Source organism: Cygnus atratus, chromosome 28, assembly GCF_013377495.2.
Source record: "Cygnus atratus isolate AKBS03 ecotype Queensland, Australia chromosome 28, CAtr_DNAZoo_HiC_assembly, whole genome shotgun sequence".
Classification (NCBI taxonomy): domain Eukaryota; kingdom Metazoa; phylum Chordata; class Aves; order Anseriformes; family Anatidae; genus Cygnus; species Cygnus atratus.
In genome coordinates this window covers 1,167,227-1,190,842 of record NC_066389.1, presented here as the reverse complement: position 1 = coordinate 1,190,842, position 23,616 = coordinate 1,167,227, and the positions used below count along the sequence as shown (strand labels likewise).

At 66.9% G+C, this 23,616-nt stretch overlaps 1 protein-coding gene across 2 annotated transcripts; it reads right to left on the bottom strand.

Moving 5' to 3' along the window:
- Positions 1–1,753: 1,753 nt before the first annotated feature.
- KIRREL1 (kirre like nephrin family adhesion molecule 1) lies at positions 1,754–23,551 on the bottom strand. 2 transcript variants are annotated; one of them, XM_035567540.2, is made up of 15 exons: positions 23,297–23,551; positions 9,327–9,476; positions 8,426–8,575; positions 7,437–7,594; positions 7,195–7,345; positions 6,278–6,383; positions 6,018–6,166; positions 5,804–5,931; positions 5,580–5,706; positions 5,373–5,473; positions 5,076–5,274; positions 4,890–4,997; positions 4,653–4,792; positions 4,471–4,548; positions 1,754–3,891 (listed from the first exon to the last, which is right to left on the bottom strand). In XM_035567540.2, exons 1-15 carry the CDS (start codon positions 23,346–23,348, stop codon positions 3,421–3,423), a joined length of 2,268 nt encoding a protein of 755 aa, XP_035423433.1. In that variant the 5' UTR covers positions 23,349–23,551; the 3' UTR covers positions 1,754–3,420. The 2 variants fall into 2 exon arrangements, with proteins under 2 accessions (XP_035423433.1, XP_050571875.1); XM_050715918.1 differs by lacking the exon at positions 23,297–23,551 and adding an exon at positions 18,066–18,176.
- Positions 23,552–23,616: the final 65 nt, after the last annotated feature.

Here is a 23,616-nt window from a genome sequence, read left to right as displayed (position 1 = left end):
ATCTTCTGGTGCTGGTGGCCCTGCCACTGCTTTTGGTGCAAAAAAAGAGAGATTTGGCTCAGACGCCAGCCTGGAGGACCATGATAACAGGACACGCAAGGGGGGCGTCTCATGGAGTGGGGAGAAACGTCCCCAGTGTTCTGCAGCTTTCTGAGGGTAAATGGGGACTTGGCTGTCCCCGTTGCTCGCGCCCTGCCCAGCACCAGAGCCCCGTTCCTCGGCTCAGCCCCGACTCCTGCCCGGGGAGCTGCGTCCTCGACCCTCCTGCCGCCTCCTCTCCAAGAGCCTCTGATTTAGTAGGAACGAAATCAAATTCTACTTTATCACCGGCCTGGGTAGCAGAGGGCTGAGAGATTAAATTCCAGCATGACAGCCGGCGGTGAGGGAAGAGCCGGGAGTCGTGCCTCTGTTTGCTTACAGCGTGTTATTAGCAGGTCCGGGGCTCCGGGAGACAAATTATGCTTTTCTAGAGGGATCCTTATTTCATTTTTTTTTAATTATTTTGAACCTGCCGTAGCTGTCAGATGGCTGGGAGCGAGGCTGCGGCTGTGCCTGCCCTGGTCAGGAGCTCCTGGTGACGGGGGCTGCTTCCCTGCTTGCCTGGTGCTCTCGGGCTGGGTTTGGGGGAAAAACCCAGGACCCAAAGCTGGGTTTGGGGGAAACCCCAGGACCCAAAGCCAGCTGCCTGTTGGCTCCTGGGTGCTGCCAAGTGCCCCGTCCCTCCGTTGTCCCCAGCTTTGAGGGGACAGGGACAGCCTGGCGAAGCCGAAGGCAGTTTCTCTTGTCCCGCACCCGCGGTGTTTCTTCTGCACCCCCAAACTTTTGGGATGTTCCCTTGTCTCGGTGCAGCACGTCCACGCGAGCCGGCGTGCAGGAACGCATGAAAAATGAAATCACAGCCCCGCGTCACCCTCCCCTGCTCTTCTGGAGGCTGCAGCCTCGTGTCTGCGGGGAGGCGAGGGAGGAAGAACAAGGCGAGGGATTTCTGCGGAGCCGAGAGGAGGCGGCGAGCGCGCTCCATCCTGGGGAATAAATTAGAATACATCTCGGAATAAATGAGCTGGATGGCGAGGAGGGGAGGGTTGCTTCCCGGGGAAACGCGGCTGCCTCTTTAGCAAGGTGGAAGCACCTCCGGGGCTTGGATTTTGGAGCTGATCTAATCTCCAGGTGTGAATTCACGGCTCGCTCCTGGACGGGATGCTCACGGCGAGTTAAAGGGGTTACGGGCAGAGCAGGAGCTTAACGCCTCTCCCTCCCCTCACATCCATCTCTCCGCGCATCCACCCCATGCTTCCATCCATCCATCCACCGACCGCGCGCTCCACGCTCCAGCAAAAGCCATTAGGAATGACAAAGCACCTTTTTGTTTTAAAGATGGGTCCCGGGAGCAGCAGGCAAATTGCCTGGTTCATGCATAATAAACCAGGCGTGGAAACACACAAAGTAATAGGCTGCGTTTGTAGGGAAACAAAGTCATTAAGCGAGCCCGTTCGCAGCCTTGGCTGGGAGAAATAAAACGCAGCGAGGCCGGGTGCGGAGGGGCTGCCAGCGCCTCCCCTGCCCCTCTTGGCAGCGGCTCCTGCTGAAAGCTCGGGCGAAAAAAAATAGGTCAGCGGAGGCAGCGCGGGGTGTGCTGCGCCTGGGGACCCCCCCCGTCCCTCATCCCCCCAGGGCCCATGTCCCCAGCCCCGCTGGCAGAGCCCCCCCCGCCCCGAGATAGATGCTACAAAGGCAAACCGCAGCCCCCTCTTTTTTTTTTTTTTTTAACATTTATATTTATAATATATATATAAAAAAATTAAATATATATAATATATCGTGTTTAAGACTAAAAATATAGTACATAATATTTAAAAAAAAGGAAAAGGACAAATAAAAAAATGGTGGCTTGGGGGGCAGGGGTCACAGATACGTGTCTCTAGGGGGTCTAAAACAGCCTGTGCTAGGAGGGGACCCGCTCGCCCCCGTGCCCTGGGGCGCTGCCGCCTGGCCAGGGGCTCCCTTTGGGGCTTGGACGTGGCCGGGGGGGGCCCTGATCCCGCTCCCCTGCCCCGGGGAGTTGAGTTTAAAGCTTCAGCTTGGCTTCGGGGCCGGCGGGACGCTATTGCTATAGACGGTGGGGGTGCAGCATCTGGGGCGACAGCCGGGGTTAAGTCAGGCACCATCGCAAGAAATGGCACGCGGGCCGGCCGGGGTGGGGGGGCTCAGGCTGGGTCGGGTTCAGCACCGTCCTGACAGTACCTTTGGGGTCGAGGTTAAACCCGATGGGGACGGGAAGGGGGGCGATATCGGGGACCCCCCCCCCCCCCGTGCTGTGCCCCTTCCTTCCCGAACCGTCCTGCGGCCGAATCGTACCTGCTTGCCGCGGGGCTGGCTCCGCAGCCAGGAGGAAGAGGAGGAGGAGGAGGCTCTGCAGGATGGGGGGCCACCGAGCTCGCCCCGATCCCCACGGCAGGGCCAGGCAGGCAGGGAGGGTGCTTCGTACCTAATCCCAGGGGCCCACGGGGACCCCCTGAGTCTGGTGGGTGCCGGTACCGAGAGCTGGGCTGGGTAGGAAGCAGCTGGGAAGCCAACACCCCCCCTAAACTACCCCAGCATTGAGCTCACAAAGTGCCCCCAAAACCCCTCGTGCCCCAGCCAGAACCCAGCTCCCTGCTCCTGAGGGAATTGGGGTCCCCCTTGTTCTGGGGTCCTGCTTGTGCTGGGGTCCCACTTGCTCCAGGGTCCCCCTTGTTCTGGGGTCCTGGTGCCCGTCTGGGGACCAAAATCCTTCGCCCAGCCTCGGGGTCCAGCTGCCCCTATCCTACATCCCTGTAATACATTCACTGAGGGCTCCCCGTCCCCTTGGCATAGGGGCGTTTTTGGGGTCTCGCCGTACCGGGACCCCCAGGGTGAGCGGGGTGCCCCCTGATCACCGGCTTGGGGCAGGGTGGGAGCGGGGGCTTTGTGGGACGGACGGACGGACGGAAGGATGGGAGGGAGCCGGCCCCGAGCGTGGGCCAACCCCAAAAGTCAAGGCACAGGGAACGGGAACAGGCTGGGCTGGGGCATTTTGGGGAGAAAACAGAAGCCAGGCACGGCGCCTATATCCGCGGCCGCATGTGTGCCGTGGGACGGGCGGCGCTGGCCGGGGCGTGCGGGGCTGAGCCCCCATCGGGGAAGGCTCCAGGCTCCCCCCTCCTTCCCAGCCGAGCCGAGAACGGGGAAGGGGGGCCGGGACGGGGGGCACGGGGCCAGGGGGAGGACGCCCCTCGCCCCTTTGGGAAGGTACCGCGAAATCAACCGCTATCCCAGCGGGGAGTGGAAGCTCGAAGAGAAGGGACCCGGCGCACGGAGAAGCGGGGCGAGGGGGGGGTCAGGATGAGCCCCTGAATATCAGGGGACAGTTGCCGGGGCCTCGCCGCCCGCCGCCCCCCACCCCTAGACGTGAGTCTGCATCCGCTGCTGGAAGCGCTGCCCGTAGTCCGAGTGCTGGGAGGTGTAGGAGAAGCGGGTGGCGCTGGCGTACTTGCCCATGGGGTCGTAGGCGTCGTAGGGCGCCCGCTCCAGGCTGGGGGGCTGCCCGTAGCCCAGCCGGTAGCCACCGTAGCCGCCGCCAGCCGGGAAGGCGGCGTGGCCCCCGTAGTTCTCGTAGGAGAGCTGGCTGGCCGTCTCGCCCCCCGCCGTGCCCGGGGGAGCCCCGGTGCCCGCGGCCGCCTCGGCGCTGTAGTCGGACGCGGGGCCGCGGCTGTAGGTGTTGAGCTGCGCGTAGCCGCTCGAGTGGGACAGGCGGGAGGGGGGCCGTGCCTCGTAGCGCCCCGGCCCCGGCGTGCGGTAGTCGGCGTACAGGACGGTGCGGGAGGCCGGGCGGTCCTCGTGGGCACGGACATTGTAGTAGCCATTGGTGGGGTCCTGTGGGGATGGGGGGGTGGGAGGGGAGCGTGGCTGGGGTGGGCTGGGCGAGGACCCGGCCCCTTCCCTCCTCCGAGCTTCCCTTTTATCACGCCTCATTCCTGTTCTTAGCACCATTTGTGTCCTTGTCCCTATCCCCATCTCCACACCATCCTCATCCTCGTCCAAATCCCCATCCCATGCCTTCCATCCCCTCCCAATCTTCTGCCATCCCATCCCTATCCCATCCCCATCCCAACTCCATTCCATCCCATCCCATCCTATCCAATCCCCGTCGCCATTCCCACCTCATTCCCGTCCCCATCCTAATCCCATCCCCTATCCCCACCCCATCCCCTATCCCCACCCCACCCCATCCCATCCCATCCCATCCCTATCCCATCTCCATCCCCATCCCATCCCATCCCATCCCATCCCATCCCATCCCATCCCATCCCATCCCATCCCATCCCTATCCCATCTCCATCCCCATCCCATCCCACCCCATCCCATCCCCATCCCATCCCCATCCCCATCCCATCCCATCCCCACCCCCATCTCCATCCCATCCCATCCCCACCCCTCGCCCCAGGACCAGACCTTCAGCTCGTACTCCTCGCGGGTGTCGATGGTGTCACAGCGCAGGTCCTGCTTCAAGTCCACGTCATCCTTGAAGGACTGCAGGAGAAACGGGGACAGACAGCCTCGTTCCCCCCGGCTCCCACCCGCCACGGTCCGGCAGCCCTGGCTGCGGCGTGGCCCCGCCGCGGGCTGTCCCCTACCGAGTAGATGGCCTTCATGACGCGGGTGGCGGTGGAGACGCTGGCCGTGTCCTCCTCCCGGTCCGCGTGCAGCGTCAGCGGCTCCCTGTTCACCGTCTCCACCTTGATGTCCAGCTTGCGCAGGGTGACGTCCTTGCGACCTGGGGACGCGCGGGGATGGAGGTGGCACGGAGGGGGCACAGCCTGGCCGGTCCCCCCACCCCGTCCCCATCCGCCGCGTCCCCGTCCCCCACTCACTTCCTTTCCGACGCCGGTAGAGGAAGCAGGCGAGTGCCACGAGGAAGCTGATGACGAGGATGCTGGCCCCGATGGTGGCCCCGGCGATGATGCCCACGGGCAAGACCTCTGCAAGGGACGAGGACGCGGGGACGTGAGCCGGGGCCGGGTGGCGCGGCGGTGGCCGCGGCTCCGTGTCCCCGGTACCTTTCTCCTCCAGCTGGATGATGGCGGTGCCCGGCCCGAAGCTGTTCCAGGCGGTGCAGTTGTAGTGGGTCTGGAAGTCGGCCTCCATCACGTTGTTGATGGTGAGGGTGGACAGGACCCCGCTGCCCGTGTTGGTCCTCTCCACCGTGTAGCGCTCCAGCGTCCCTGCCTCCAAAACGTTCTCCTTCCAAGCCCAGGCCTGGCAGAGGGGGCTGCGTCAGTGCCTCTCCGCGGCCCCCCCCGGGGATGGGGACGGGGATGGGGACGGCGTCCCCTGCCCGACCGCGGTTCACTCACGATGCGGTCCGGCGGCGGCGTGCTGCCGATGAAGCACTCCACCTTGCCGCGGTCGCCGCGCGCCGCGTACTGCACCACCTCGCTCGAGATGATGGGGGGCCCTGCGGGAGGGACGGGGGGAAGGGGGGGTCACCAAAACCCAGCGGCACCCGGGGGTGGGGGGGTCCCACCGCGGGCACCGCGCCCCCCCCTGCCCCGGCCGCTCACCGTTGACGTAGAGCGTGACCTCGCGCTCGCCCACGCCGATGCGGGGCACGATGGCTTTGCAGATGTACTGCCCCGCGTCCGCCTGCGTCACCGACTTCAGGTACAGCTGGTTGCTGTTGCTCAGGACCTTGGGTGGCAGCACGGGGACAAGTGGGGGCTCAGGAGGGCTGGCGGGGGGGGGGGGCACGGCCCCTCCTTGAGCCCCCCCCCCCACGGCTCAGTACCATGTTGGATTCCTTCTTGGTCCAGGTGAGGGTCAGCGGGGGGTTGCCGGACCACATGCAGGTCAGCGTCACGTCGGAGCCGATGTCGGTGACGGTGGGCTTGGGGGCCACCATGATGCGAGGGGCAACTGGTGGGGAGAGGGGAGGGTTGGGGGGGGCGGGAGGCAGCCCTGGGGGGGCTCTCGGGGTTGTGCTGGGGGGCTGCCCCGCTCACAGTGCACGTCCACCAGCGTGCTGACGTTGGTGCTGCCGATGTCGTTGTGCACCTCGCAGGACACGGGCTCCGTGAAGAAGGTGTAGTCCACCTGCGTGTCGTACTTGTTCTCTTTGGCCTCCTCGATGATCACCCCCCCCTTGGCCCACCTGGGGGAGCGGAGAGCCCGGGTTCAGCACCCCCCCGGCCCCGCCACGACGCCGGACCGAGCCGGCAGGCTGTGGTGAGCGTCCCCCCCAGGGTCCGCGGGTCCTCCTCACCTGTAGCCTTTGATCTCGGGGTTGGCGGTGGCCATGCAGGTGAACACGACCCGCTCGCCCTCCTGCACCGTCTGGGGCTGGATGGACAGGGTGACAGTCGGGGGATCTGCGGGAAGGCGGACGGAGCCGTCGCGGCTGCTGGGGCGGGCTCAGCGTGGCAGAGAGAGAGAAGGGGGCGAGGGGAGAATCCCCCAGCCCGGCGCAGCAAAGCTGGCCCCGTGTGCTGCCACCCAGGGCACGGCACGGCACGGGGGGAGAGCCCCAAAACTGCAATGTTCTTTTGGGGTGCCTGCTATGGGCACCTGCCTGCTATGGGCACCCACCGTCCCTGATTGATCTGGGTGCCTGGCATCCCTTCCAGAAGCAGGCACCCACCATCCCTGACAGATTTGGGTGCCCCCCATCCCTTCCAGAAGTGGGTGCCCACCATCCCTGATGGATTTGGGTGCCCAGCATCCCTTCTAGAGGTGGGTGTCCAGCATCCCTGACCACTTTGGGTGCCCCCCATCCCCTCCAGAAGCAGGCACCCACCATCCCTCATGGATTTGGGTGCCCCCCATCCCTTCCAGAAGCAGGCACCCACCATCCCTCATGGATTTAGGTGCCCACTGTGGCCGTGGACCCAACCGGGCTGAGCCTTCCCGCAGCAGCCACTGGAGGTCGGTGTTCACCGCGCCGTCCCCAGCTGGCCCCCGCCTGCAGCCGGCGCAGCCCAGCTCCGGTGAACCCCAGCGGGCACAACCTCGGCCCCCACCCACCCAGGCACCCTCTGGGGGACTCCAAACCACAATGCTGGGAGCCCCCCAGCACCCCACAACACCCAGCACCCTGGAAGCTCCTCGCTCTGCCCCGGTGACACCCGCGTGCTGCGTCCCCGCGCCACGGCGTTGTCCCCTCCGTCCCCGTCGCGGACTCACGGTGCACGTTGAGCTTGACGAAGGTTTCCTTCCCCGCCGGGACGGCTTCATTGGTGCTGCGGCAGGAGAAAACCCTGCCGATGTCCAGGTCGGTGGGGTTGATGGCCAGCTGGCTGGTCGTCGTCTCCCTCTTGCCATCAGCCAGCACCTCCTGCCAGGGAGAAGGGGACGGTGCCCGCGGTGAGCTCCGGCGCCGCGCGGGGCCGCGGCGGGGCCGAGGGAGGGGACGGGACGGCCGGTACCGTGGTGGTGACGGCACCGTCCTGCTGGAGCCCGTCCCGGTACCAGACGATGGTGGCGGCGGGCTTGGCGCTGCGCGCCCGGCACGTCAGGTTGTACGGCGTCCCCGCGCGCAGCAGGATCTCGGGGGCTCCGTCGATGGTGGGGTCCTCGGGGGGGACTGCAGAGGGGACAGGGGACGAACTGGGGACACCGGGGACACTGGGGACGCCGGGGACCCTCCACACCTGCCAAGCTGAGGAGCTAAAACCTTGATTTAAAACTGATTTATTAGGGCTGGGCTCTTGGGGAGAAGGGAACCGGGGGGCTCGGCGGGGTTCGTGCTGTGCTGCAGGGACGGGTGCTGAGGGAGGGGCTGGGCTGCTTGCAAAGCGCCCCCGGGTGCTGGCTGCAATTATGCAGGTGGGAGCCGGGTGCAGGAGGAATGGCTGATGGGGACCCCCCAGCCTGGGAGCCCTCTGCCCTACCTGAGCCCCACGCGGGGTGGGGGACACAGGGGGACCCCGCTGAGCTCGGCAGGAGTTGGGGGGGACCCCCCTGGGCTCAGTACCCAGCCAGAGCTCCCACTCGCGCGCCTTTTATCTCCTGCCTTTCTAATGGGAATTTCAACGCCAGGGGAAGAAGGAGAAAGAGAGGAAAAAAAAATTAAGAAAAGCAAGAAATCCGCCCCAAAACCCCATTCATGCAACATTTCCGCTGCGGCTCCGGCATCATCTCTCTTTTTTTTTTTTTTTTTTTTTTTTTTACAAGACACAAAAGTCAGGGAAATCAAAGTTACTGCACTCGTAGGTCCCGTAACTCAGCCACGGCGTGAATATAGATTAAGGCATTAAAGATAATGGCACAGCCAGGCTGCTGGAGGCAAGGCAAGGGGGAGGCGGCGGCGCAGGCAGCAGCAGCCTTCCCCGCGCCTGCCTGGGCTGGCTCGGGGGGTCCGGGGGGGGGCTCAGGGGACCCGGGGACAATGCGGGGAGCCGGGCTCGCTCCTTACTGAGCACGGTGAGCTTGGCCCGGCGCGAGCGCAGCGCGGCCTCGGTCGCCTGGCACTCGTAGACGGCGTCGTCGGAGAGCTCGGCGTCGCTGATCTCCAGGTTGTACTGGCCCGAGTCGGCCGTGCCCACGATGCGGTAGCGCGGCCAGGCTGCGGGGACACGGCGCTGGGGGTCAGGGCCGAGGGGACGGGACCCCCTGGGTGCTCCCCGTGCCCCCAGCTTCTGAGCCAGATTCGCCAGGGTTGGGGGCTCGGTCGCTGCCCGGTGCCAGCTCCGGCCGCGTGGGACACGGGCAGGCAGAGGGGATGGGGCACGTGCGGCATCCCCGGGGCATGGGGGGGGTCCTCAGGGCGTGCAGGGACCTGGGCACAGGCAAAGACCGCGGCGCGTGCAGGACCCCGAAGTGTTCAGGGACCCCACTGTGTGCAGGGACCCTAATACATACAGGGACCCCAGTGTGTGCAGGGACCCCAATATGTGCAGGACCCCAATACATGCAGGGACCCCAATGTGTACAAGGAACCCAGTGCGTGCAGGGATCCCTGTCCGTGCAGGGACCCCAGCGTGTGCAAGGACCCCAATATGTGCAGGACCCCAGTACATGCAGGGACCCCAGTGTGTGCAGGGATCCCAGTGTGTGCAGGGACCCCAACGTGTGCAAGGACCCCAGTGCATGCAGGATCCCTGGTCCATGCAGGGCCCCCGGTGCGTGCAGGAAGGAGCAGAGAGCAGTGCCCAGTCCCTGCCGGAGCTTGACTACGGGATACGTGGCCCCGCTCCAGCACATGGAGCTGGGAAATGGGGGCCGCGGCGCCACGGGAGCCATAACGCCCAGGAGCCTCCCACACGGTGACACCCCCTGCCCTGCGCGGTGACGTCCCTGAGCCTTCCCCCGGGTACCTTTGAGGCCCTGCCCCATCCCCAGGGCCAGCCCGTCTTTGGTCCATTGCACGATCCCGGAGTAGTTGAGTACCACGCAGGAGAGGACGATCCTCTGGCCGGCCACCACGGTCTGGTCCTCCGGCTCCTCCACGAACCGCGTCTGTGCCGCTGGGGACGTGGGACGGGGATCGGTGACGGCCCAGGGCACCCCACACACCAGCGCCCAGTGCTCCGTCATACCGGTGGCACCGGGCAGCGCCGGCACCAGGGAGCCGCGTGCGGCACGGCACGGCCAGCACCGGGGTCCCCAGCGCCGTCCCCAGCCCCCCAGGACGTGTCCCCGTGGTGCCGCGGCTGTCACGCGGCGAGCGGGCATCGACCGGGAGGGCAGCGGGGGGAGCACGGGGTGTGTGTCACACGCGTGCGGCTGTGTCACATGCGTGTGCGGGGGGGCAGGGTTGGGGACCTGGGCACACCGGGGTCCCTGCCCGCTTGGGGAGCGTGGGGACAGCGGGGCGAGGGGCACTTCGCCCCCCCCTGGGGTGGCAGGGGGGAGCTGCCTCTCTCTCCCCCGTGCTCGCCTCCCCCCCCCTTGAAAGCCTCTTGCTAAAATATTCAAATGATTTCCGCTGTGGAGCTGGAGAGGGGGAGGCAGAAATCCCTTCTGGGGATGAGCGAGCTGCAGATAACGAAGCCGCTAAGTCCCCAGCCCTGCCTCCGCCTGCGTGGCCCGGCGAAGCCTGGCACGGCTCAGCACAGCTCAGCATGGCTCGGCACGGCACAACTCGGCACGGCACGGCACAATTCGGCACGGCACAGCACAGAACAACATGGCACAGTTCGGCACAGCACAGCACGGCACCACTTGGCGCGGCACGGCACAGCACGGCCCAGCATGGCCCAGCACCACGCAGCTCTGTGTCCCCAGCGTGTGCTCTGCCCCCAAGAGCCGGGTGCTCCGGCCCCCCTCTGCCTTTGATCCTGCAGCCAAAGCCCCCGGCAGCTCCCCAAATCCCCCCGCCGCTGCCGGGGAGCCCCCAGCACCCCCTGGCTGCGCCCCAGCACCAGGAACCAACCCAAAAGCATCGCCCCGCAGGCAGCAGGAGAGACCCCCCCCAAGCCCGCACGTGGCATCGGGCATCCCCAAATCCCCAGGACGGGGGCACCCCTGGGCCCGGTACCCCAGGACCCACGGACGGGGCACCCCAGGGTGCTGAGGAAGGGGCACCCAGCCCTGCGGCCCCTCGCAGAGCCCACCGGGACCCGCGGTGACCTGGGGACGGTCACTGCCGGTGTCCCCCAGTCACATCCCACCCGCGCGGGCATCCCAAACCCCCACCCCGGGGTGCCCCCAGCCGCCCACGGGGCCCTGGGCATGGAGGGGGCGGCTGGGGACACTCGGATGTCCCTGCCCCGTGGCCCCCCCGCGGCAGCGTTTTGGGAGAGGAACGGGAGCAGGGACAGGGGGAGGGAGGGAGATAAAGGGAAGGAGAGAATGGGAGAGGCGGGGGGAGGGATGGATCTGGGGGGGGAATAAAAAAGCAGAGCGGAGATCAAAGAGGAAGGTGCCTGGAGAGAGGTGGGCGTGGGGGAAGATCAGAGCTGGGGAAGGTGGGGAGGCAGCGCAGGGGGGGGCTGCGGCCGCCAGACAGACAGCGGGGACCCACGGCCAGCCCAGGGCCACCGCGGGGTGACACAGAGCGCCCGGTGGCACCTGCAGAATGCCAAAGCGGGGGGCACCGGCGTGCACGTGTGCACACGCGTGTGCAGGCGTGGGAAGAAGCCCCCCCCCCCCCCCCCCGTAGGCACCGTCCTGTCCCTGTCCCCATCCATATCCCTGTCCCCATCCTCGTCCCCGTCCCCATCCCCGTCCCCATCCCCATCCCCATCCCCATCCCCAACCCCATCCCATCCCCCTTCCCAGCCCCATTCCTGTCCCCGTCCTGTCCCCATCCCCGTCCCGTCCCCGCCGCTGTTTAGTCTGGCGCAGGGCGACGCGGGGGGGGCTCGGCCCCGGCACAGCGAGCACCGCGCGTCCCTCGCCGCGGCAGGGCCTTGACATTGCGCCAAGGAGCCCACAAACCCCTCGCGAGGCTCCGGGGCACCGCCGCGGGGTGCCGGGCGTGCGCACCCGGCCTGTGCCCACCCGTGGGTGCTCGGGCACGCGGGGGGCTCCCACGGAGGGACCCGGCGGGGACCGAGCCACACGCCCGGCCCTGTCTCCCTCTATTTATCAAATGAAGGTCTGATTAAGCCCTGGGGCTGGTGCTCCAATCTCCCTCTCTCTCCTCTCGCTATTAAACTCAGGGTTCAAAGAAAAGCTTTTTATTCGCGCTGACAGCTTTCAGATGGAGCTAAATCTCTCCGCGCTCGAGTTTTTTTCTTTTTTTATTATTTTATCTCTCTCCCTCCTCCCCTTCCTCTTCTCACCGCTTTTAAATTTAAGCCTTTCCCCTTTCCTCTTCCCAAGTTGTTCGCTTCTATTTATATTGGGGGGAAAAAAAAAATACACAGGGAGGAAAAAAAAATAATAAAAAAAAAACCACCCTCCACTGGTTTTATTCTGCGGGAGAGAAAAGAGGATTTGGCTTCCTTGTGGCCCTGCCCGGCAGAGCGGAAAGGAAGAGACGGGCAGGAGGACGGGGCCGCGGGTGGCTGCTGCAGCCGGGGCCATCGCTCTGTCCCCGTCCCTGTCCCCATGACTCTGTCCCCATCCCTGTCCCCGTCCCTGTCCCCATCCCTGGGACACGCTGCTGGCTGCATCCACGCCGCCGCCCGCGTCCCCTCTGCCCCCACGCTGTCACCGTGCTGTCACCGCCCCGGTGCCGGCGCCCCGAGCCACTTGTCACCCAGCACGAGGCAATGGGATGGAAAAAAAGCGCAAGCGTCGCGGCCGGCCCCAAAATCACCCAGACGGCGCCACGGATGGACCTCGGGCACCGCCAGCGTGGGGAAACCGAGGCACGGGGCCGAGCGCGGCGCTCCCGGCGGTGTCGCCGCGTCCCCAAAACCGGGAGCGGGGTGGGGGTGGGGGGACACACACGCAGCCCGCGGGTGCCATCCTGCCCGTGCAGCGGGCGGGTGCCGCGGCTGGCGGGGGACGCGGCGGAGCGGAGACGTGATCGACCCTGGCACTTCCCCGTCCTCCCGCCCCATCTGCCGAGGAGCAGAAGCTATTTTAGGCTCCGGCAATTTGGGGCTTTCTGCTAAAGCCGGCCGCGTCTCAGGGCAGGGACGCGGGTGGCTGGTGGAGGTGGTGGCCTCAAGGACGGAGCCCCACGCGTGTCCCCAACCCAGGGTGGCAGCCGGAGCCCCAAACCCACCCAGGGACCGCGGGGAGCAGGGATGGGACTTGGGACGAGGCTCGGGGCAGAGGGGACCCTGCAGCTGGGGATGCCCCCAGCCTGCTCCCGCAGCGTCCCCGTGTCCCTGTGCCACACGGGCGGGCGATGGCAGCAGGATGGGGACCCGGGTGCCAGCCCAGCCCGGCAGCACGCTCGCCCGCAGCCAGCAAATTGATATTTGCTAGAGAGGGTCCCCGTTGCCATCAACAATTTATGAGGCTGCTTCGCTGCGATTACCCCAGCAAGACAGCGCTGCCCGGGAACAGCGCGAGCCGCGCGCTCTGAAAGCATCTTGGCAGGAGAAGCCGCTTCCGCTCCTTGTTTGAAGTCACTCAATGCCCTCTTCTATTTTCTTCTCCTTCCCCTTCGCTTTTTAACGCTAACGTGGCCGGAGGGTGGGTGGCGGGGACGGGAACGCTGATGGGAACGCGGTGCCAGGATGCTGGGGTATGGCAGGACGATGCTGGGGTACGGCAGGATGATGCTGGGGTACGGTGTGAGGATGCTGGGGTGCCCATCCCAATGCCAACTGCACCATTTGGGGCCAAAGCCCCAATCTGTGCCCCCTGCTCCCTCATCAGCCCCAAGCGCAACCCCATTCAATCCGCATCCAACCCATCCGACAACATCTCCTTCCTCTAATCCCGCTCTGATTGACATTAATCGAATATTACCATCCTTTAATTCCTTGGTAATTGAATCCCGCAGCAGCTACCCTGCACCCCCTACACCAGCATCCCCATCCCTGTCCCTGTCCCCATCCCTGTCCCTTGTCCCCATCCCCATCCCCATCCCTGTCCCCATCCATGTCCCCGTTTCCCCCCCCGTGGCTGCCTCCAGAGCCAGGACCCCGGCTCCGCTCCCGATCCTCCCGTCCCAGCAGGAACGGAAAGTATTTCACCACCATCATATGACGCCAGCGCATCGCTGGCACGCGCCCAGCGCCAGGCTGGGAGGCACCAGGGCGGCCGACGGAGGGGACGGGGCCGCATCCAGCCCTGCCCCTCGCCGCCATCTCGGGGAGTGGCCCCGGGGTGTCCCCAGCGTCCCTGCGGGGCTGGCACGGGGCTGGCACGGGGCTGGCGGGGGCTGCTCCGTTGCCTCTCCCCCCTCCTGCTCCGCTTCCCGCTGCCGAAGCTGGTGGTAGCAAAGCTCTCCGGGGAAGGGATGCTCCAGTTATTTTCATTTTTTAAAAGGCAAAATTATAAAAACAAATGAGGAGGAGATCGGTTCCCCTCCTCCCCGCCGCCTTCGGGCACGCCGGGTCCCCGCCGCCCTCCCCGCGCCCTGGCCACAGTGACCTTGGCCGTGCCACCAGGCGCGGCGTCCCCGGGGGCAGCGGCACGTGGGGTGCACATCGGGGACATTTCTGCATCGGGGACATCTCTGCATCGGGGACATCTCCGCATCGGGGACATCGCCGTGCCCCCTGTGCCACCGAAGCAGCTGGAGCGCCACCGGCTCTGCCGGCCCCCGGTGTCCCCAGCCCGCGGTGTCCCCTCGCTCCCCGCCGCTGCCGTCCCCCGCCGGCCGAGGAGCGCCGCCGCGATTGCTTGTGACACCAATCTCACAACAAATTTAGCAGCTCATTTCCCGGCCGATCAAATATTCCACCTCGATTACCTCCCGGGCAGGAGACGGGCGCCGCGCCGCCGCGCGGGCGGCCAGCACCTCCCGCCGTGTCACAGCCCATCAGTGTCACCGCGGCGGGGACGCCTGCGCTGCTGGGGACGGCAGGAGGAGGGCTGGGGGGGGGGCGGGGGACGTGGCCCCACCACCCTGCTGCCCCCCCTGCAAGGCGCTGGGGGGAAACTGAGGCACGGGGAAGGCGCCTCGATAGGGGATGCGCAAGCGGTAGCGCAAGGCAAGGATCTGGGGACGGCTCTGACACCCCCAAAAAGGCCACGAGCGATGGCAGAGGACCCGGAGGGACGAGGAGGAGAGGAGGCACCAGCTCGTGATGAGACACGGGGAGAAAATACGCGGCGCTGGGAACATACGGAGCAATTTTCAATTGAAACCTCGTTGGGAAGAGGCATAAATACCGGGGGAGATGACGCGGTGGAATTGGGTTCTATTTTTCGTTCCTGAGGAGCCTTAAATATTCCCCACCTAATAATAATAATACAAAAAAAATGAACTCCCGACTTACGAAACAACATATAAATTCCCCTCGTAATTACATTACTTTCAGCGCAGCAAAGATGCCAATAAAATATAAACCAGTGTTGGGCAGGGAGAGGGAGAAAATAGAGAAGCGAATAAATGAAGTGCTTTATTGCGTTATGGCAAACGAGCTGGGCTGGGGGGGCCGCGCGGGGCCAGGGTCCCCATGGGGCCACCCCAGTGTCCCTTCAGCTGCCACCGTCCTGCGTGCACCAGGGGACTGGGGCGGGGGGTTTGGGGTGCCCTGTGGGGAGCCCCCTGGAACCCCACTTCTTCCCCACATGAACCCCATTAGTTTCCCCATGGGAAGCCCACAGCTATCCCACTGGAACCCCATTGCCTCCCCACAGCAACCCCACTGCTGCCCCATGGGAGCTGTCTTGCTGTCCCACGGAAATCCCGTTGCTGCCCCCACAGATTCCCCATTGGAACCCCCCAGGTCCCCCTGGGGACACCTCTGCTGCCCCACAGCACTCGGTGCCGACCCCAAGGCGCCGTCCCATGGCGCTCCGAGGGTTGATCCTGGCAGAACCCTGCTTTAGGGGTCCCTACGGTCCCCCTTTCTCCCCCCAAGGCGATCACGCCCGCGGGACCCCGGTGTCCCCAGGAGCCCCGAGCCCCCTCCAGCGCCCCGGGGCCGGGGTCTCCGTCTCCCCCCCACCTGCCCTGCCCGGAGGCAGCGGCCGGCCGCGGCCGTTTGTGAGAACCTCGGCACCTTTCTTCTGCCCCCGGCCCCTGAAAGGGGGCAGCCAGGCAGAAAGACAAAGGCTCGGCGCGGCTGGGGGGCACGGGGGGCCGGGCACGGCCGACGGGCACGGAGCGGGGGGCCGCAGCGGGGTGCAGCGGCTGCATGAGCGTGAAGGAGTGCGTGTGCAACGGCGCTGTGCATGCACAGGAGTGTGCATGAGAGTGTGCATGGGTGTGCAAGTGCATGCACAGGAACGTGTGCACGTGTGCACAAGTGTGCGTGCACCGGATGCTTGCTTGCACAGGAGTGTGTGTGTGCACGTGTGTGTGTGCACGTGTGCATGCACCAGATGCTTGCACGGGAGCACGTGCACATGTGTGTGCATGCACCAGACGCTTGCTTGCACAGGAGTGCGTGCACGTGTGTGTGCACATCCGTGTGCTTGCCCAGCAGTGTGCACGTGTGTGCACCAACTTTAACGCTTGCACGGGTGCGCGCGCCCCAGCCGTGTGCGTGCACAGCACTACCCTTGCGGCTGCAGGAGCTGCGAGCACGAGCGCGGGCCGTGTTCATGTGCACACCCGTGTGCACATGCGTGCACGCGTGTGCGTGCGCACGTGCAGCCGCGTGCACCCTCCCCGAGCTGGCCCCGCAGCGCCCATACCGGGCGGGCTCCGTGCATTTCGGCTCAGCAGAGCGGGGCAGCCTTCGCACCCCAGCCCCTTCCTCCTCCTCCTCCTCCTCCCCTCGCCGCTGCCCTTCACACAAAGGCCTGGGCTGCAGATGTGCGGCCGCTGCTCCCCCCCCACGCTGTGCTCAGCCCCCACGGGGGGGGGGGGGGGCCCGGCAGGTCCCAGGGTGCCCCCGTCCCCCCCCACCCATGGGCGAGCTGGGAGCTGGCAGCGCCTCTGCCCTCGTTATTTCCTCTTCATTTCTGGGGCTGTCAGAATTATGGAGCAGGGCTGTTTATTGGCTTGAGTTTAATTAATTTGTGTAATATCCCTGTTAGGAACAATGTCTAATTAAGACTTTTGTTTGTGTGTGCGCGCCGGGGGGAGGGGACTTCTTCTTTGGGAAAGGGGAAAAAAGAAAATAAAAATGAAAAGAAAAATAAAATTCCCTAATCATTAATGGAGGGGAAAGAAATACTTAAACAGGGCTGGCACCCTTCCACCGAGCTGCTGGTAAGCGCTCTCGTTACAGATGTCTTAATGAGACATCTCTTAATAATGGGATTATCATTCACATTGAATCGGGACGAGCAGCTGGGAGCGCGAGCCTCCGGTACGGGGCCTCCGCGCCGCGGCGCGTGGGAGAGGATGGGGCAGAGCGGCCCCGCGCCGAGGGCTGGGGAACGGAGCCCCCGCCACGGATGGGACCCCCCCCGGTGCCACGGGGCAGGACCCCCCCCCCCCCCCGGCCCCTTGCCCTGCCTCAGTTTCCCCACCGCCGCCGGATAAATCCAGCGTCGCCCATGGTTCGTGGTGCTGAGCTCACGCCCTGGCAAAAGGGGGGTTCAGTGGAAACCTCGACTGGGAGGGAACGGGGTCGGATGGGGGCTGATGGGGACAGGGGGCGAGGTGTCCCCTTCAAAACCACAAGGGTTTGGGGGGGGGGGGGGGGGACACCCTTGTTGCCCCCCCCCACCGCATGGCCCCGCGCTCCCTTCCCCCTCTGCTCCAGAAAATAGGGGCAGGAATCTCAGCCCGCCCCGACCCCGTGGCCGCCACGAGGATTTGGGGTCCCGGGTGGGGAAGGGGGGGGGGGGGGGCTGCAGGGCACCCACCCCCCTGCCAGCACCCCCGGGGCGGTGACACGAGGGGGTCCCGTGGGGCTTCGTGCCCACCAAAGCCAGCTTGGCCAAATGGGGCCGACGCCAGTGCCGGGGTCCCCGTGGGGTGGCAGCGGGGGGGGCCGGGGCCGGGAGCGCCGTGGGGGCCGCCCTGCAGCCCCCCCCCCCCCTCGCCGCCGGCCCCTGCGAGTCCCGCAAAGGAGAAGCTGGAGCAGCCCTGGCTGCGCTCCTGCGGTCAGAGCCCAGCAATGATCCTACAAGCCTGGAATTTGAGGAATTTCCTGCCAAGGCTCTCTGGAAGAAGAGGGAGAGAAAGGAAACCCAGCGCTTAACCCTCGGCTCCCCGCGCCCGGCCCCGATCCCGCGGCGGGCAGGGGCTGGCACCGGGGGGCAGAGGCACTTTTTGGGGTGTCCCTGGACCTGGGGGGGCTGCTCCCCGCTGCTCCCCGTTCGCTTTGGCCAAGCTGCGTGCAGAGCCCCGGGCCCCACGGCCCTCCCCGGGGACAGGCGAGGCTCCGTGCCTCAGTTTCCCCGAAATCTCTGCCCGCTGCCCTGGCAGAGGCCGTCCCCAACCCTCGTCACCTCCCCGTGTCCCCGGGGAGGCCACCTCCAGCCTCCACTCAGCCCCCGTCCACCCGCCGCGCCCCCCACCCCGTCCCCAAGCCCCCGCGACGCCCCGCAGCCCCCGGCTGAGCCTCGTGCACCCCAAAACACCGCGGGAGGTCGGGAACCCCCCTGGCCGCCCCACAAAACCCCCCCTTTCCCACCAAATCCGCCGGGAAGGGCGTTGCAAGGAGGCGAGGGAGCGGAGGCCGGGGATGCTCCGGGTGTCACCGCCCGGGGCCCGGTGCCACCAGCGGGTCCCCTCGTGCCCCTTGCACGCCCAGCCGGGCACGTGCTCCCTCGTGCACCCACGCGCGCTCCCTCGCACGCCCGCGTGCGCGGTTTTTGCTCCTTTTTTTAATTTTTTTATTTTTTTTTTCCTCCGCCGTTCCCATGGCAACCCCCGCACGGCGCACGGCCGCTCTCGGGTTTGAAATAAAAGTTGTTTTTCCTCCCCTCCTCCTTTTTACTCCACTCTTTTCGCTTTTTTTCTCCCCCCCCCCCCCCCCATTTTGATTTCCATTTGGATCATAATCCGCCCGTTGCCATGGCAGCGCTGGCAGCCCATTATGTTCCAGCCCTTGCAGAAAAAGGCCTCGCTCCCCCCCTTTTCCCTTCCCTGCGCCTTTTTCCGAGGGTTTCGGCTCCTCGAACCCCCTCCTGCCCCCCCCACCGCCGTCCCCCAGCCCCGGGCACTCTCCTGGCTGGCTCCGAGCCCCCCGCCCCGCTCCGAGCCCCCCGCCCGGACCCCGCTGCGCGCTCAGCTCCCTCCATCCCCTTAACTCTGCCCCGACTCGGCCCCGAGCCTCCTCCTCCTCCCGTGTGGACCCCCGGCACCCCATTGCCCCCCCCCCGGCGCCTTGCACGACGGCTTTTGGCTGATTTTGGCCCCCTCAATGTCAATTTTCAGCGCCGGCCGCCGCGCACCCACCCAGGTGGGGCTGCGGGTGCCCGAGGGTGCCGCGGTCCCGCTGCGGGCGCAGGACGGGTCCCTTTGGTGTCCCGTCCCCGCCCCCCCCAGTGCCCTCCCGCGCCGTGCCCACCCCCGGCTGGGAGCAGGAGGTTATGAAAATGAGCCGTGCACCCAGGAGACTGTAATTATCTGCTAAGTGTGAAAGCTAGAGTGATTAATTAAGAGATAATAAAAAGAAAAGGAGGCTGGAGAGGGAATAACGGATGCTTTGATGATAAAACCTGAGGTAAGGCAAGCAATTAGGGGGAACCTTTATGGGGAGTTAGCGACAATCCCCCCGCCGCCCCTTGCTGCTGGGGGGCTGTGTCCCCGCCGGACGGAGCTGGCGACACCCTGCGGGGCCACCGGGGTCCCCTCCCCAGTCCTGCAGGTGCAGGGGAAGGCACAGGGGACACCGAGGGGACACCGGGGGGCTTCCTGGGGCCGTGGTGGCCCCCGGCCATCCCCTCAGGCTGACAAGATGGGTGCCGCAGGGCTGGATCCGGTGGCCCCAAGGATGGGGTGAGCGGGGCGGGCGAGCACCCATGGGTGCCCAAAGGGCGGCGAGAGAGCCCAGGGCAGCCCAGGTGGGCTCTGGGCCAGGCGGGGCAGGAGGAAAGCTGGCTCGGGATTAAATCAATCTCGAATTAAAGGCTGGGGATGTAATTAATGCTGGTCGGCTCGGGTCGGTGGGGCGGAGGTGGCCGACGACCCCGATCTCACCTCCGAGAGGAGGGCGCGTGGGGTGCCGGAGGTCACCGCGGGTGGGAGGAGGGCCGGAGTTGGGGGCCCTGCAGGAAACGGGCAGGAGGCCGCTAGGACGGGAGCGGGACGGGGCCGCTGCCCCCCCCCCCTCCCCGGGATGCTTCCCCGGCAGTAAACCACGGCCCCAGCTGGGGAGCGGCCGATTCAGCCCTGGCACGGGCGGCCCGGGCAAGTCCCGGCATGGGGCCGTGGCTGCCGTGGCAGGATCCGTCCCGCCGGCCCCAAAGGCTGCCGTGGCCCCGCTGCGGGGCTGAGCCGGGGCTCGCTGTGTGCCGGGGCAGGATCCGGCCCCTTCTGCGAGGGACGTGCCACAGGCTCGGGGCAGGACCCTGCACAAAACCGCGGCATCCCTGGTGCTCGCAAAGGGGCTTTGGGGCCCCTGGGGAGGTTGGGACCCTCCCCACCCGCCCCACACAGCCCCCGTCCTCCCTCCATGCCGGTGCTGGAGCCCCACGGGGGAGCACCCGGGGGTCTCGGGCCCCCCATGCTGCCAGCCCCCTCCCCCTGCGCTTAAGCACCTTAATCCCAGGCTGCTCCGATCCCAGTTAGCCCAAACTGGGATCGCTGAAGGGCGCTGCGGGGAACAGGGAGTGCAGGGCTGGGGGTGCCACCCCAAGGTCCCCCTCACTGTGGGGCTGGGGGGACGCGCAGTGACCCTTTGGGGCTCCATCTCCTCCTCCGAGGTGTTCTGGGGATGAGGGTCTGCAGGGTGGCAGGGACAATCACTGTGACCCGGAGGGGACCCTGGGGACAGCTGGCACGGGTCCGCGAGCGCTGTAGGATCACGCCGAGAGCGGCACGGGGTTTTTTAGGTGGGCAAAGCGGGCGTGCAGGGCAGCGGGGATGCCCCGAGCAACCCGACGCCACCGGCGGCTCCTTCGCTCCCCGAACGTCCCCGGCCTCCCCCCTCTGCCCACGGAGGGGGGGCGATGCCAAGCGCTGGCACCCCCCAGCCGCGGGGACCGGGGCCACCTTCCCACCCTCCCCGGCCGCCGCGCCGCGGCACGGGAGCTCTCCCGGGGGCTTTTATTACCCTGCAGCAGACGGCGGTCAGCTTACAAATCACATCACGCCACCACTGCTCCGGCGGCGCGCGGGGAGCAGAGCCGCCACGGCCCCGGGAGGGGAGCACGGGCAGGTGCCCGCCGCCGTCCCCAGCAGCTCCCCGTGGCCACCGAGAGCCCTTTGCCTCCACCCGTCTCCAGCAGGCAGATTTGGGGTGCAGCCCTTGCCCAGCCATCTCGTCCCCCTCCCTGGCACAAGAAGGGTGGCCCCGTGCCCCGGCACCGTCCCTCCTGCCCCACAAGTCTGGGGCAGCCCCAGGTTGAGGGATGCTGGTGCTGCGCCAGGTGGTTGGCATCACCCTGGGGTGCCTGCAGGGGCACGGGGCGGCGGGACCGGAGCCCTGCACACGCTCCCTACCCGAAAAAGGCACCAGCATGGGGGCCAGAGGGACCGGCCTGACCTCAGAGCGCCCGGTCCCGGTGCCACTCCTGCCCCTTCAGCAGTGATGCACCCAGGGGTGAGGGCTCCAAAGGCAGAGGGGCTCAGCCACGTTCCCCCGGGGCACGCAGCGAGCTCGCGAGGTCTCAGCGCAGCCCCCGCCGGCACCAGAGCCCCGGGACGAGCCCCCGCCGCCATCTCTCCGCTGTTTCAATTTCGCTGCTCTTCCTTGGGAGGGAAGAAGGGAGGGAAAGAAAAGAAAAAAAAAAAAAAAAAAAAACCACCACACACAACAACCCACAGAGAGAAGGAGAAGAAGAATCGCCCAGAAAATGAATAAATATTTCAATTTGAGGCGCAATCACAGCGAGTGATTGAAACGGGGGGAAGAATAATGGGTTTCATTTAGATAAGATACAGAAAATTATTTAGTGAGAAATGAAGAGTGATGAAACCCATTCAACATCTTTGTGCGAGCGGGTGTAACTCCATGAATGGCACGGACCCCCCCCCCCCCCAGCACCCACACGCCTGGCTCCAGGGTGGGGGGAGCCCACCAGATTTTGCTCCCCCCCCCCCCACCTCCCCCCCAAGCATCCCACCTTAGAGCGGGGCCGCGGCGGGGAGGCAGAAGCGAAACTTAGCGGTGGCAGGAGCGAGATGGGGACCGTGGTGGGACGGGGCCACTCGGGGGGGGATGGGGGACGGGGGACAGGATGGGGGGATGCTGGCGGGGTGCTGCCACCCCCGTCCCCGTCCCCGCAGCCCGTCCAGCTCGTCCCTGCGGCGAGGCAGAGCGCGGAGGCCGGCGCGATGCACATGGCACCGTGCGGGCGCTTTTGTTCCTGGGAGGGCAGCGGAGCCCCGCGGCGCTTCCCCGAGCCCTGCGCGGGGGAGCCTGGGATCGGCCCCCCCCCACACACACACCCCCCGGCCCCAGCCTCGGCCCTCTAAGAGGCTTTGCATGCTCCTTCTAAACCCCCCATTCGACTCATTTTTGTTCCTGGCATCTTAGCAACGCCGCCCCCTTAATTAAAAATTAGATTGGATTTTGCAGCAGGGAAGGACCCGGAGGCCGTGCAGGGGCTGGCTCGGCGCAGGGCAATGCCCTCGAGCGCCCGGCCCCGGCCACGCACCGGCCCCCCCTGTGCCATCTGGGGGGACACAACAGGGGGAGGGGGGGGGGGGACACCCCAGCAGAGACCCCAGCAGCTCGGTGCACGCACGGTGCCCAACCCTGTGGGGCCCTGCTGGTGGTCTGGGTGGCCGGGGGGCACCGGGGCTGTCCCCAGCTCCGCACCCCTTGCTCTGCGTGACCTTGGCCGCACGGCGCCCCGTGCCTCAGTTTCCCTCGATGGCTCCCTGTGGTCATTTGGGGGGGTCACGTAGGGACGTGGGGGGGCTCGGGCGAGCCCCTGGGTTGCAGCAAGCCCCGTAAAGCGACTGGGGGGGAAAGGGGGTGCCCCACGCCGTCCCCAGCCCCGCTCCTGAGGGCTGCCCAGGCTGGGAGCTGGGGGTCCCGGCTGCCCCCGGCGCTCGCCCCCTCTCACCGAGAGGTATCCTGGGCGGACGGACGGACGGACGGCAGTCCCCACTCGGCCAGCATCGCCACGTCCAGGCCGGGTCCTCCCTACATGTCCCCCCCTGTTGTGGATCCCCCTGGTCACTGGGGGTCCCCAGAGCTGCCAGGTCCCCCCCGCCTGCCCTGGCACCGACAAATTCCTGCGTCCGAGCGCCGCGGCCCCCCCGGACCCCATCTCCAACGGCCTCACCCCGGCTCCAGCGGGACCGGACCGGGGGGACCAGGACCCCTGCGGGGGGCAAGGCCCGGACCGGGGCATCCAGCGGGACCGAAACCGGGGGGCCCTGCCCCGAAGCGGGCTGGGGGGGGCAGAGCCCACCCCGGGTTGCATCAGGACGCAGCAAGGCGGGGGTCCGTTTGCTCCCAACCCGGGGACGCGGCTCCCCCGCTGGGGTCCACCAGCGCGAACCCGGGGTCCCAGCCCCCGCTGGGGGGCTCCCCCAAGACCCTGCCCGGCCCCCCCCCAGCCGCGGGAGCCCCCCCAGGACCCAGCCGCGGGCTCCTTTGGCCGGAGCCGGGCGCATCCCAGCGGGGCGCGGCGGCACCGCGCGGGTCCGGAGCCGGGTCCCAGCCCCGGGCAGAGCCGGACCGAGCCGTGCCGTGCCCCGCGAGCCGTGCCGGGCTCTTCGGTGCCCCCGGTGCCCGGTGCTTACCTTGCCCGTAGGAGTCAGCGAGAGTCAGGAGGCAGAGGAAGAGGATCCGCATGCTCCCGTCCCGGCCGCGCTGCGGACACGGGGCGCGGGGGGGGGGCCGCTGCCCCGCCGCCCCGCTCGGCCCCGCCGCCGCTGCTAGAGCATGGCCCGGCCGGGCAGGGGCCGGGGAAGGGCCGCGGGCTGCGCTGGCTCCGCTCCGAGCCGTGCCGAGCCGCTCCGAGCCGTGCAAAGCCGTGCCGAGCCGTGCCGCGCCGCCCCGGAGTGCGCGCTGCCGGCGGGGCGGGGCCGGGCCGGGGGCGGCAACTCGGGAAAGTTGGGGA